At 36.9% G+C, this 15,144-nt stretch overlaps 1 protein-coding gene and 1 long non-coding RNA gene across 12 annotated transcripts in view; one reads left to right on the plus strand and one right to left on the minus strand.

Moving 5' to 3' along the window:
- ZDHHC20 (zinc finger DHHC-type palmitoyltransferase 20) overlaps positions 1-15,144 on the plus strand; it is an 80,946-nt gene that overhangs the window by 47,808 nt on the left and 17,994 nt on the right. For all 9 annotated transcript variants that reach the window (XR_008505645.2, XR_010410076.1, XR_008505646.2 and 6 more), the window contains exons 5-8: positions 1,682-1,751; positions 3,547-3,579; positions 4,194-4,314; positions 13,218-13,350. Coding sequence is in view for 6 of the 9 variants with exons in the window: in XM_045869175.3 (XP_045725131.1) it covers positions 1,682-1,751; positions 3,547-3,579; positions 4,194-4,314; positions 13,218-13,350 (357 nt within the window). In the remaining 3 variants the exon portion in view is untranslated. The remainder of the gene's footprint in view (positions 1-1,681; positions 1,752-3,546; positions 3,580-4,193; positions 4,315-13,217; positions 13,351-15,144) is intronic.
- LOC123839572 (uncharacterized) overlaps positions 1-15,144 on the minus strand; it is a 45,061-nt gene that overhangs the window by 6,411 nt on the left and 23,506 nt on the right. The gene's annotated exons all lie outside the window — the stretch shown is intronic.

The following is a 15,144-nucleotide window of genomic DNA, read 5'->3' on the forward strand; positions in this document are numbered from 1 at the left end:
AGAAAGAACTGGAACCCATAATTGGAAAACCAAAACTGGGACCCTGTGCAGCTTATTTCTTCTTGTTTCTGTGTCTCTCTTTCATTTTTAACACTATCTCCCTGCAAACAAGTTTTTATTTTTTATCCCGTTCACATGGCAAAATATCACCATCACATGTTACCCAGTTGCGGCAGTATGCAGCCATAACTCATTCTCAGTCCCAGTGCTGAATCCATAGGAGAGAGAGCATGAACTAGAAGCAGGGAGGGTGGTCTGAACTCATTTCCCAGAGAAGGAGAGAGTGGCTTATCAATCAAGCAGATACCTCCAAAGAAGCCATTTACAAAATCAAGTAGAGTGTTTGCCATTTAAGTGCTCTAAATCTATAAATGTTTCAACTATTTGTGAAAGATCAGTAGTAATTTGCCTTGTTGCCAAGTCAGTACAGTTTGTTTGGTTTAGAGGCCATCATATAGAGAACAATTAGCGTCTAACTATAATGTTATTATTCTCTATTCATCCATAATAATGGCTTTTAAGGTACTTTTTGATTTGTGAAGTCTTGGGACATTTCCCTCGTGAATCTCAAAGATCTATTTGTCACTTATTTAAATTTCAAAAACCGAAACTTAAGGTTCTGTACGATATACAGACTCTGATGGAACTCTTATTCCAGTGGACTTCTTCTCTTGAATTTTTTTTTAATCAGAGTACTTGAGCTGAAAACAAGTCTTACTTGATCTGATTTCTTATTAATCTCTGACGTCATCTCTGACCTCCTTTTCACCCTGTTCCAGGCACACCACACCCTTCCCTATTCTTTAAACAAACTAAGCATGCTCCCACCTCAAGGCCTGTCCTCTGCTTAGAATCCTGTTTTTCCCAGTGTGACTTAGTAACCCCCTTCCTTCAATTTCAGTTTTCTCAAATGTCTCTGAAATTACAGTATACAATATCCCAATTCCCCCTCCCTGCTTTATTTTTCTTATTAGCACGTACCACTAATATACTATTTATTTTGTTAACTTATTTAGTACTCCCCATCTTCTCCAAAAGAATATAAGTTCCATGAAGGCAGGGATTTAAGCCTAGGACAGTATCTGGCACCTAATAGGTGCTCATGTTTTGAATGAACATATAAATTGGGCAGCAGTAACATATGTTAGAATTGAGTGGGAAGAAGTTCAGGGTTGTTTGTTTTTAAAAATGTTGTTTCGATTTTGCTATTTGGGATAGGGATGGGAGATAAAAGGTTGTGGTTTTGTTTTTCTTGAAAAAGCTATTTTATAATGTTAAAAACAAAATCCCACAGGGTGCCTTAAAAAGTTTAAGCACATTCATTTTGGGATATTTTAGTATAGACAATGTATTATAGTAGGAAAAAAAGCTTGAATCGGGACTTAGTAAATCTGAGTTATGCTACTACCTGACTAGGTGTTTGACCTTGTGCAAGTCACTTACTTGCTATAGATCTCCTTTTCCATCTGAAAATTGCTGGGCACTGTTCTATTTCTGAGGTTTCCTTCTACCTCTTGACATTTTGATTTCAGAAGCTCTCTAATGCATTTTGGTATTATTTTAAAATTATTAGTTATCAATTTCACAGAATTATTTGTAAAAGAAATGAAAGTAACTTATATAGTCAAATTAACTAAGCTTATACATCCTTCAACAATTTCCTTTTAATTCTTAAATATAGCCATCAGGTATTGTGAAAGATGTCAGTTGATTAAACCTGACCGGGCACATCACTGCTCAGCATGTGACATGTAAGTATTACTTGTTTGTTTCTATTTAACCCTAGCACTGGAAATTGGTGACAGGGGAATGGAAGGGGAAGGAATATTTCATATGCTTTATACTTAGCAAGAACACTGTATCCTCTCCCTTTATTTGCTATGTATTCTGGGCTAACAAAAATATTTATGTAAGCTAGAATATACTTTGAAGTAATCTTGATTAACAGTTCCTATAATAGTTGTTAAAATATTCTTCCTATGCTTATGCTTAATTTAATATTGATGAGCAAGTAAGTAATAACCCCCTTGAGAAGGATAACTTTATTTCCTGGATTAAAAAGACTCACTGAAAAAAAAAAAAAGACTATCATGACAATTTTCTTATTTTTACTGTTAATATTAAAACCTAACAAACCACAAAAATATTGTTTTCAATTACCATCTGTGACATTGTTCCCAGAAAATTTTGATTCTGTGTGTGTGTGTGTGTGTGTGTGCGTGCCCTTGTGAGAATGTAGTGTGTTGAAGGAAACATCCATAGTTTGGGAATCTCTACTAGTCCTTGAACTTTAGTTAGGCTGTTTAACATCCTGGGTATTAGTTTATTCATTTCCTATATTGCAGCAGTCGCCTCTTATCTGCCTGGGGATCTATTCCAAGACCCCCAGTGGATGCCCGAAACTAGATAATACCAAACCCTACATATACTATACATACACCTATGATAAGGTTTAGTTTATAAATTAGGCACAGTAAGAGATTAATAACAATAGCTAATAATAAAATGGAACAATTATAGCAATATACTGTAATAAAAGTTATGTGAATGTGGTCTCTCTAAATGCATTCTACTGTACTTACCCTTATTGTGATGAGATGAAGGGAGGTGAATGAGGTAGGCACTGTGACATAGCATTAGGCTACCACTGACCTTCTGAAGTATGTCAGAAGGAGGATCATCTGCTTCTAGACCTCGGTGACTGTGGGTAGCTGAAACCAGGGGAAGCTGGATATGGGGGTGACTATGGATAAGGGGGACTGCTGTATTTGAGATGTTCTATAGTCTAACTTTATACAAATCTAGATTGCATGTATTGGTGATGAGGCAAATTTGGAGGGGTTTTTTAATTATAAAAGTACAGTGGTGCTTATGCATGGAATAAAATTTTGTAAATTATATGGAAAAAATAACCATCTATAAGCCTATCATTGTTAATATTTTAACATATTTGCTCCTAAAGTTTTATTTTTATGTGTTGTGTGTAGTTAAAATAGTATAGGGATTTCTGTATTTCATTTTCTCTCCCTCAGTAATTTGTAAGCTGGACCTATCTAATTTACCTAGTGCTATATGTACTATATCATATTAAAATGTCATTTGGTATGGCTCAAGGCATTTGGCTATGCTCAGCTAAATTCCCAGTATTAAAAATCATCTCTTAACTATAAAAGGCCTTGTGGAAATGCCAGAACTTTTCTCTAACCTAATGTTTACTGGGTTAGTTTTTCTTTATTTTTTTAGAGAGGGAGCAGGGAAGAGAGAGAGAGAGGCAGAGGGGGAGGGAGAGAGAGAATCTTAAGCAGGCTCCACCCCCAGCATGGAACCCAATGCAGGGCTCAGTCTCACAGCCCTGAGATCATGACTTGAACTGAAGTCAAGAGTCGCACACTTAACCCACTGAGCTACCCAGGCACCCCTCGGTCAGTTTTTCTAAGATATTATTTGTAAAGGTAAAAATTTAAGCCAAAGAAAGAGAAAACTATCAGAAATTAAAATTAGGGGAATTTTTATGCAAGGATTCTCTTATGTTTATTTGTTTTTTAGATGTATTCTTAAGATGGATCATCACTGTCCTTGGTATGTATAAAAAAGAGGAAATCACATTGGGGGTGGAGAGGTGGGAAGGAGAGAATTGGAGGTAAATTACCACAGCATTCCTAAATTTTGAAGGTCAGTTCAATTACTCGATTACTCAAGGTTGAATTGGTCCTACTTATATGCATATTTATGTATGTACATGTTTATATTGTGTATTCCTTTAAATATATACTCTGATGTTAGTAACCCAAGTAAGTATATATTAAGAATTAACATTAAAATTCCAAATTCCTCATAGAATTTATTAAAAACACACATCCACAATTAAGATACTGCTCCCTACTTCCCAAATGGCCCATTTCCAAGTAATAATAGTTAAGTTTTTTATCTGCCATATATATTATTATTGTTTTTATTATTGTTAAAAAATAACATTAAAACTTACCATCTTAACCATTTCTAAGTGTACAGTTCAGTAGTATTAAATATGTTCATATTGTGTAACCAATCCTCAGAACTTTTTCATCTTGCAAAACTAAAATTTTACACCCATCACCGCCCCCCTAACCCCTGGCAAACACCATTCTGTTTTTTGTTTCTGAGAGTTTGTGATTTGTCTTATTTTTACAGTGTGACTTTCTTCATTCTTCTAGGGTGAATAACTGTGTGGGATTTTCTAATTACAAATTCTTCCTGCTGTTTTTATTGTATTCCTTGTTATATTGCCTTTTCGTGGCTACAACAGTTTTACAGTACTTTATAAAATTTTGGACGGTAAGTCTTTTTTCTATCTTAAAACATATACTTAAAACTTTTTAAGATGCTATATATTCATAAAGAATTCCTTCATTCTTTATTATAAGTAGATGTACTTTTTTTTTTTAATTTTTTTTTTTTAAAGATTTTATTTATTTATTTGAGAGAGAGAATGAGATAGAGCGAGCATGAGGCGGGGAGGGTCAGAGGGAGAAGCAGACTCCCTGCCGAGCAGGGAGCCCGATGCGGGACTCGATCCCAGGACTGCAGAATCATGACCTGAGCCGAAGGCAGTCGCTTAACCAACTGAGCCACCCAGGCGCCCTATAAGTAGATGTACTTTATTTCAATTTTACTAGGTAGAATTTGATCAGAAAGCAGATGGGATTACAATTTACCTTCATATGTTTATTTGCAAATAAATGGATACTAAATAGGATATAGTGAACTTTTTTTGGTGAGCCAAACTATTTTCAGCAATATTCTAACAATAGACCTATCAATTTTAGGGAAGTAATTGCTTTTTACTTGAGTTGAAGAGACTTACTGCAGTTTTACAGTGATAAAAATGAAATTGCCAACACCCCAAATAACCACTAATCTGGTTCCTGCCTCTATAGATGTTAATCCTTTTTGTCATAAGTTGTAAATGTTTTTTTCCACACTTTCAATTTATATCTTAAAACCCTGTTTTCTTTAATTTTTATCAAATCAAAGTTTTTTATTTTTAAAGCAGTATTTTTATGATTTCTTTTTTTTAAGATTTTATTTATTTATTGTAGAGAGAGTGCGTGCGTTGCTTGCACAGGAGTGGGGGCGGGGGGAGGGAAAGGGACAAGGAGACTCTTTGCTGAGCGCGAGCCCTACAGAAGGCTCAAACTCATGACCCTGGGACCCTAAGATCGTGACCCCAGCCAAAATCAAGAGTCAGATGCCCAACCAACTGAGCCACCCAGGAGCCGCTAAAGTACTGCTTTTAAATAAATAATCAGAAAATCAGAAATAATAGGGGTGCCTGGGTGGCTCAGTCAGTTAACTGTCTGCCTCTGGCTCAGGTCATGATCCCAGGGTCCTGGGATAAAGCCCTGCATCTGGCTCCCTGCTCAGTGGGGAACCTGCTACTCCCTCTTCCTCTGCCCTCCCCCCCCCAGTGTACACTCTCTCTCTCTGCACTCTCTCAAATTAATTAATAAAATCTTTTAAAAATAAAATAAAAAGGGGCGCCTGGGTGGCTCAGATGGTTAAGCGTCTGCCTTCGGCTCAGGTCATGATCTCAGGGTCCTGGGATCGAGTCCCGCATCGGGCTCCCTGCTCCTTGGGAGCCTGCTTCTCCCTCTGCCTTTCTCTCTTGCTCTGTCTCTCATAAATAAAAATTTAAAAAAATCTTAAAAAAAAAAGGGGGGGGGGCGCCTGGGTGGCTCAGTCATTAAGCATCTGCCTTTGGCTCAGGTCATGATCCCAGGGTCCTGGGATCGAGCCCCACATTGGGCTCCCTGCTCCGTGGGAAGCCTGCTTCTCCCTCTCCCACTCCCCCTGCTTCTGTTCCTGCTCTCACTCTCTCTCTGTCAAATAAATAAATAAAATCTTAAAAATAAAATTAAATAAAATTAAATAAAAAAATAAAAGCAGTACTTTTCATTTATGATTTCTGGCTTTAGTCTATTCACTGTATATTTACACAACATTCACCCAGGTTCTCCTTTGGTATTTTAGTTGTTTTTGTCTTCACATTTAAATCTTTGATTTTGAAGAAGGCATTATTGTAGTCAAAAAGTACATTGTATTTACTCTTCCTAAAAATCCTGTTAAGAAGTTTTAAAATGTAGGTTTTATAATTGAACCGTTCAGGTGTGGTGAAGCCAGCAGATCAGGAGATGATTTCTATTGAAAAGATAGTTTGTTGCTCACAGTTTCTGAGGGAAGGGGCATACCACACCATGCAGGGCCACACAGGGAAGCACCAGGCAGGGTAACAAGATTTAGGTTAGCCCGTTTGCATAATATCTGTGGTCTCTGGTCATAAGGGTTGTCCCTGGTTGTCTGTGTGTATCCTTGGAATGGTTATGGCAGGAAAGTTTTGCCTCCTGGAGTATAATAGTCCAATAGAGGAAGTGATATGGAGTATGAACTATGGTTGGTTAGTTTGTGTATGAGAGGTTTATTCCTTGCTATCACTTAAGAACTGGTTAGCTGTGGAGAGAGGCGGTCTCTCTTCAGTCAGCAAGGCCTCAGATGCCAAAGCATCAAGAATACAGAAAATAAGGGGGGCCTGAGTGGCTCAATCAGTTAAGCATCCAACTTTTGATTTTGTCTCAGGTCATGATCTCAGGGTTGTGAGATCGAGCCCCGTGTTGGGCTCCACACTGGGCATGGAGCCTGCTTAAGATTCTGTCTCCCTCTCCCTGTGCCTCTTTCCCCCCACCACCCCGCCACTCACTCACTCTCTCTCTCTCAAAAATAAAAAGAAAAAAGAAAACAAAAAATAAGAAAATACAGTTATTGCAGAAGGAGCTATTATTTTCAATAATTTTCAACGTTGAAAACTGAGGTTAGAGGAGTTAGGAAACTAGCCAGAATTTGAACATAGATATCTCTATTTCAGCATCCAAATACTTTTCACTGTGAGTTGCTATTCATAGTCATACTTGAGAATTACACAATTAAAGCCTCAAGTCATCAAGTACAGTTATTTTTCCAAGAAATATCTAATACATTTTAGAAGGACTTTCACTAAGACATTGTTGAATTTTTTAAACTTTGGGTATTTAAAACCCAGGGTATGCTAGTATTTACAGTTCCTTTGTGTGTTCCTTTATTAGAAAAGAGCACCCCAGTTCTGCGTAGTCTCAGCCCAGTGAATTTTGAGTTCTGTTGTTCCCCTAGTTCTAAGCATCTTTGTTCAGTTTACAACCTACTTAACCCTACTCAGTGGCCCTATTTAAATGAAGAGGATTCAGTGCCACATGAATAAAGTCTAAATTATAGAATTTCACATTTCTTCTCCAGAAACTTCAGGAGTGTTTGCATATAATGATTTATTAATTAAAGAATAAATATTTTGGGGGGTGACTGGGTGGCTCTTGATTTCAGCTCAAATCATGATCTCACGGTCATCAGATTGAGCCCTGAGTTGGGCTCCATGCTGAACGTTTCCGGAACCTGCTTGAGATTCTCTCTCCCTTTCCCTCTGCCCCTCCCCCACTCATGTGCATGCTTTCTATCTCTAAAAAAAAATGTTAAAACTTTTTTCAAACTTGTCATGAGTCAGGAAAGACTAGTAAACTTAAATCTATCTTTTTCTTCATTTAACAAATATTTATTTAGTACCTACTATGTGCTAGGCAGTGTTCTAGGCACTTTGGATATATCACTGAACAAAACAGAGTCCTGTTTTTATAGAACTTACTTTTAAGAAGAGGATGGCATATAAGCGTAATAAATAAGTAAATCCTATTGTATAGTAAACACTATGAAAAAAAGTAAAAGTAGAGCAGGGTAAGGGATGTGGCAAGTGTGTGTGGGGTGAGTATGACAGGGACAGATAGAAGTGTTAAAGAGAGTGATCAGGGTAGACCTACTCGGTAAGACAATCAGATCTGAGCAAAGACTTGAAGGAAGTTAGTGGACACATGGGAGCACCTAGATATATAGAGCAAATATTAACAGACCTAAAGAGAGAAGTAGAGAGCAATACAATAATAGTAGAGACTTTAATACCCCACTTTCATCAATGGATAGGTCATCCAGACAGAAAATCAATAAGGAAGATTGGCATTAAAATGACACATTAGACCAGGTGGACTTACCAGACATAAAGAACACTCCATCCAAAAGAAACAGAAAACACAATGATATAAAACCAGAAATCAATTACAAAAAAGAAAACTGGTAAACTCACAAATAAGAATGATCTAAAGTAACCTAACTTCACCTCTCAAGGAACTAGAAAAAGAACATACAAGCCAAAGTTAGTACAAGGGGGAAAATAACAAATCAGAGTGGAAATAAATAGAGACTAAAAAGACAATAGAAAAGATCAGTGAAAGAGCTGGGTTTTTTTTTAAAGATAAACAAAATAGTCAAACATTTACCTAGACTCACCAAGAAAGAAAGAGGACTCAAATAAAATCAGAAATGAAAGAGAAAACATTGTATGTGATACCACAGAAATACAAAGGATCATAAGAGATTACTATGAACAATGATACACCAGCAAATTGGACAACTTAGCAGAAATGGATACTTTCCTAGAAAATACAACCTACCAAGACTGAATCATGATGGAATAGAAAATCTGAAGAGATTAATTGCTAGTAAGGAGATTAAATCAGTAATCAGTAACTTCCCAATAAACTAAAGTCCAGGGCCCAGATGGCTTGGTAGTGAATTCCAGTCCTCAAAATCTTCCAAGAAAATAGAAGAGGGAACACTTCCAAATTCATTTTATGAGGCCAGTATTACCCTGATACCAAAATGGACAAGGGCACTACAAGTAAAGAAAATTATAGGCCAATATCCCTATTGAACAAAGATGTAAAAATATTCAAAAAAATATTAGCAAGCTGAATTCAGCAATACATTAAAAATTAAAAGGATCATACACTATGATCATGTGGGATTTATTCCAGGGATGCAGGTATGGTTCAGCATCTTTAAATCAATCAGCATGACATACCACATTAACAAAATGAATGAAAAAAATCATATCTCAATAGATGCAGAAAAAGCATTTGATAAAATTCATCCATTTTTGGTAAAAATTCTTAACAAAGTAGGTATAGAAGGAACGTATCTCAACACAGTAAAGTCCATATATGACAGTCCCACAGCTAACATCATACTCAGTGATGAAAAGCTTAAAGCTTTCCCCCTAAGATTAAGAACAAGACCAGGATTCCCACTCTTGCTGTTTATTCAACACAATATGTATTGGAAATCCTAGCCACAGCAATTAGGCAAGAAAAAGAATTCAAATAAGAAAGAAGTAAAGCTGTCTCTATTTGCATAATACATAATATATTTAGAATACCCTGAATTCTCCACCAAAAACTATTAGAACTAAGAAGCCAATTCAGAAAAGTTGCAGGGTTCAAAATCACTAGTAACAGACTATCAGAAGAGAAATTAAGAAAACAATCCCATTTATACTTGCATCAAAAATGTCAAAATACTTAGGGAATAACTTTAACCAAGGAGGTGAGAGACCTGTACATTGAGATTGATGAAAGCAATTGAAGGCACAAATTAATGGAAAGTTAATCTGTGCTCATGGACTGGAAGAATTAATATTGTTAAAATGTGAAGAATTAATATTAAAATGTCCATACTACCAAAAGCCATCTACAGAATCAGTGTAATCCCTAAGTTCCAATGACATCTTTCACAGAAATCGAACAAACAGTTCTAAAATCTGTGTGGAACCACAAAAGACCCCAAATAGCCACGGCAGTCTTGAAAAAGAAGAGCAAAGCTGGAAGTATCACACTTCCTGATTTCAAACCATATTACAAAGTTATAGTAATCAGAACAGTATAGTATTGGCGTGAAAACAGACACATAAATAAATGGAACAAAATAGGTCAGAAATAAACCCATGAATCTTTGGTCAGTTAATTTACAACAGTGAAGCCAAGAGTATACAGTGGGTAAGGATAGTCTCTGTAATAAATAATGTTGGGAAAAATGCACAGCCACATGCAAAAGAATGAAACTGGATCCCTATCTTACATCATACAAAAATTCCAAATGGATTAAAGACTTGATCATAAGACCTAAAACTGTAAGTCTCAGATTTTGAAAACATTGGCAGTAAGCTCCTTCACATTGGTCCTGATGATGATTTTTTAGATTTGGCAACAAAAGCAAAATAACAAAAGCAAAAATAAACAAGTGGGACTACATCAGACTAAGAAGCTTCTGTACAGCAAAGAAAACCATCAACAAAACAAAAAGGCAGGTTACTGAATGGGAGAAGATACTTGCAAATCATATATCGGATAAGGGCTTAATAGACAAAATATATAAAGAACTTCTACAACTCAGTAGCCAAAAAAAATTTAAAAATGGGCAGAGGATCTGAATAGACATTTTCCCAAAGACATATGGATGGCCAGCAGGTACATGAAAAAGTGCTCAATGTCTCTAATCAGGGAAATGCAAATCCAAACCACAGTGAGATACCAACTCATACCTGTTAGAACGGCTATTATCAAAAGATAAGAAGTAACTAGTGTTGGTGGGGATGTGGAGAAAAGGGAACCCATGTACTGTTGGTGGGGATGTAGATTGGTTTAGCTGCTATGGAAACAGTATGAAGCTTCCTCCAAACATTAGAACTACCATATGATCCAGCAATTCTACTTCTGGATATTTATCCAAAGGAAATGAAAAGATATGTGTAAACCCCATGTACATTGAAGCTTATTTATAATAGCCAAGACATGAAAACAACCTAAGTGTCCCATCAGTAGATGAATGGATGAAGAAAATTGTGTTTGTGTGTGTGTACACAATGGAATATTACTTGGCCATAAAGACTTAGGAAATCCTGCCATTTATGACCACATGGGTGGGCTTGGAAGACATTACACTAAGTGAAATAAGTCAGAGAAAGACAAATACTGTTTTTGTCACTTATATGTAGAATCTAAAAAAAATTTTTCTTGGACTCATAGATAACAGATTGGTGATTGTCGGGGCAGTGGCGGGGGATGGATAAAGTGAGTGAAGGTGCTCAAGATAACATTAATAAGTCCTGGGTATATAATGCACAACATGGTGACTACAGCTAAGTATATTGACGCTAAGTTAGTACATCTTAAAAGATCTCATCACTAGGAAAAAAGTTTTATAACTGGTATGGGTGTTAACTAGACTTACTGTGATGATCATTTTGCAATGTGTACATATATTGAGTCATGTTTTACACCTGAAACTAACAGAATGTTATGTGTCAATTATATCTCAGTTTTTTTGAAGAGTGTGATCAGGGTAGATTTCAGAAGGTAAGATTTGAGCAAAGACTTGAAAGGAGTTAGTGGACATTTGAGAGAAGAACATTTTTGAGGAAACATCTCGACTTTAGAGCAAAGGCCCAAAAGTAGGAGAGTCCCCACCATGTTTGTGTAACAGCAAGGAGGCCAGGTGGCTGGCGTAGAATGAGAGAGAATGGGACTAATGAGAAGTCCAGGCAGTGGGCCTTGGAGAGTGTTGGAGGACTGTGTCTTCCATGCCGAATGAAACAGGAGCAGAGGAGTAACATGATCTTATTGTAATGGATCACTCTGATTGCAGAGCTGAAACTAGACTGAAGGTCATGATAGCATCTCTTAGAAGGCTTTTGCAGTAGTAGTGACTGAAGGTGGTAAGAAATTCTCAGATACAGTTTTGAGAAACTACTAATCAGAAGCTTTTTAATAAAAGCTATTTGCTAAAAAAATTAATTTATTCTTTCCTAGATATAAATCTCTTTAAAAATAGTGGGAAAGTATATATTTAAGGTGTACCTTGAATGTGCTTAAGGAGCTAAATTTTCTTGTCTGTTTTCTCTTTTGTGTTTTTGGAGAAAATGTTGTCAGTGACCTTTAGAGAACAACATCTTAGTGTTCCTTCAGAACGAAAGATTTATAAAACTAGTGTTCAGGATAATTTTGTATAAAATTTAGTTTCTTAATACATTATCTCTATTTGTACAAGCTTTGCCACAGGAAATCTACAGAGAGTTGTCCAAAGGTAAAATAACATTATTGCCATGCCATTCTTGTGAAAATTTATAGTAAATATGTATAATACTCATTTGCTTCACAAGATGGGAAGTTAAAAGAATTGCTTGATATGTTTAAAAGGTACTGTGGCTACTCTGGGAGAGAAGAGTAAAAAATAAATGCCAGAATAATCTAATGCTAAAAACCTTCATTTTATCATGTAAACAGTGTTTAAATCAAGCCAGGACCACCTCATGTTCTAGTGGAGTCTGTGATTTGCACATGTGGTTTTATTTTAAGAGCTAACACTTAAAGGCTTCCTCTTTCTCCTATTAATAGATACTAATTTCTTCTAGGTTAAGATTTTGCTTCTGTTAAAATGAATATAGCCATAAGAATGGGTAACAGCAAAGCTGTTTTCATTCACTAATACCTTGTGGTAAATGTATTTACCTAAAGCGCTAATTACCTAAAAAAAAAACCTGTAGAAATTGAGGATAAAAAAGGTAGGAATTGAACAGCTGAGGGCATGGGGATATATGCTGGGGTGTTCCAAAAATAGAAATTAAAGGGGCGCCTGGGTGGCTTATTAAGCGTCTGCCTTCAGCTCAGGTCATGATCCCAGAGTCCTGGGATCGAGCCCTGCATCGGGCTCCCTGCTCCGCGGGAAGCCTGCTTCTCCCTCTCTCACTCCCCCGCTTGTGTTCCCTCTCTCGCTGTTTCTCTGTCAGATAAATTAAAAAAATCTTTAAAAAAAAAAATAGAAATTAAAGAAGTACACAAATTTATCACAATTAATGTTTGGTTAGCAGCGTGTATAATTAAAATAAGCAAATATTTTAGCATAGATAAGGAAAAACCCTTGTCTATCCTGGATATCAGGGAAAGTTTAGGAATATATGCATAAAGTACAAAAGAAAAATGTTGAGTAAAAAAATGCTTCTTTTTATTTTATTACTGAATATATTACTAAAATTTTTAAATGTTTAAGAGTAATTTTTTAAATGACCCTTTCAACCTTTTATATAAGCAAGCTCCTTTGATAATGCCAATTTTCTGTTCTGGGAGATGTTGCTTTTGGATTTATTATCTGAATTTATTTTATATTCTTCAGATCTGGCAAGATTTTTGGTAGATTCAACAGTCTTTAGGAAGAATCAAGTAATAATATATTTTAGGGGCTGACTATTCTAAAGTTAACTCTTCTTCCTTCCTCAGAATGAACTCTCTGATACACGTGCAAAGTTCCACGTACTTTTCCTTTTCTTTGTGTCTACAATGTTCTTCGTCAGCGTCCTATCACTTTTCAGCTACCACTGCTGGCTAGTTGGAAAAAACAGAACAACAATAGGTAAGTAGGTTAAAAGAAATCATAATTATTTAGGAAAATGACCATAAATGACTATGAAATCATGAGGACAATAGTCAGATGATAAAAAAGTGTAAAATAATTCTGTATTAAGGTTAACTATGACTAGATAAGAACAATGGGTACATAATGTAAAGTTTCAATATTTTGAAGGTTGAGGATGTGAGATTGGCATTTATATGTATTTTCAGTTGTGCACTGTATATAAAAGAACTATATAAATATTATTCTTTAAAAATTATTTGTTTATTTATTTTAGAGAGCAAGAGCATGAGCGAGCAGTGGGGAGGGGCAGAGGGAGAGAGAGAAGGAGAGAAGCAGACTCCCTGCAGAGCATGGAGCCTGATGTGGGGTCAATCTCATGACCCTGAGATCATGACCTGAGCTGAAACCAAGAGTCAGTCACTTAATAGACTGAGCCACCCAGGCACCTCAATATGAATTTTAATAAATAAGAGCTGTTCCCTGCATTTATACAGTGTCTTTTCAAAAATCATCCTATAGGGGCGCCTGGGTGGCTCAGATGGTTAGGCGTCTGCCTTTGGCTCAGGTCATGATCCCGGGGTCCTGGGATCGAGCCCCACGTCGGGCTCCTGGCTCACCAGGGAGCCTGCTACTCCCTCTCCCTCTGCCTCTCTCCCTGCTCATGCTCTCTCTTTCTGTACCTTTGTGTCTCAAGTGAATAAATAAAATCTTAAAAAAAAAAAATCATCCTATAGGGGCGCCTGGGTGACTCAGTCGTTAAGCATCTGCCTTCGACTCAAGTCATGATCCCAGGGTTCTGGGATCGAGCCCCGCATAGGGCTCCCTGCTCTGAGGGAAGCCTGCTTCTCCCTCTCCCACTCCCCCTGCTTGTGTTCCCTCTCTCACTGTCTCTCTCTCTGTCAAATAAATAAATAAAATCTTAAAAAAAAAAAAAGATTTTATTTATTTGAGAGAGGGAGAGCACACCCGCATGCAAGCAGGGGGGAGGGGCAGAAGGAGAGGGAATCTCAAGCTGACTCTGTGCTAAGTGTGGCACCCACTGCCAGGCTCAGTCTCACAACCCTGATATCATGACGTGAGCTGAAATCAAGAGTCGGACACTCAACCGACCGAGTCACCCAGGTGCCCTTACAGCTTATCTTTTAGCTAAAACATGTTCTTTACCTTTTTCCCCACCTTTGATTACACACTGACTGGCGTGTTCCATGATTGAGGCTAAGGAGTAGTGTTTTTGACATGATTAATCATTTCCATCTTTATGTCAACTATATCACTAATATCGGCATTTATTTCCATATTTTGCTGATTTTTTAAAGTGAAATATAGGGGAAGAATTCAGTAAGGTATTAAAATAATTGGACAAACATTTCCTAAATAAGAGTGGTATGGCATTGGCTCAAACTAAGCTATTAGCCTGTAAGCAGCCACTGTGCTATAATTGAAATATTTAGGCATTGGCTAATGTAGCAGGATATGAAATAGGGATTTGTCACATTGTTTCACAGGAACGTCAAAGACTCCTTGCCATCTAAAGCCATGTGTCTGCCAGGGGAATTGGAGGCAGAAAGATTATAATACATAAAGATGAAGACATTTTAGGGAGACTTTTAGATATGTTTATATTTGGATTATTTTAACTTCGTGTCTTACTGAGTCATGAAAAAGCTTGATGGGCTCCAGGGTAAGAATTTCTAAGTCTTTTCTTCCCCAGCTCACTCTCCATTGTGGAGCTCTCCTCCAATTCCATCATGCCTTCATCCCTTTTCTGTGTAAATAAACTTTCTTGTGTCT

Source organism: Mirounga angustirostris, unplaced genomic scaffold, assembly GCF_029215605.1.
Source record: "Mirounga angustirostris isolate CCGP_5_RB_7025 unplaced genomic scaffold, mMirAng1.0.hap1 SCAF_3, whole genome shotgun sequence".
NCBI lineage: Eukaryota > Metazoa > Chordata > Mammalia > Carnivora > Phocidae > Mirounga > Mirounga angustirostris.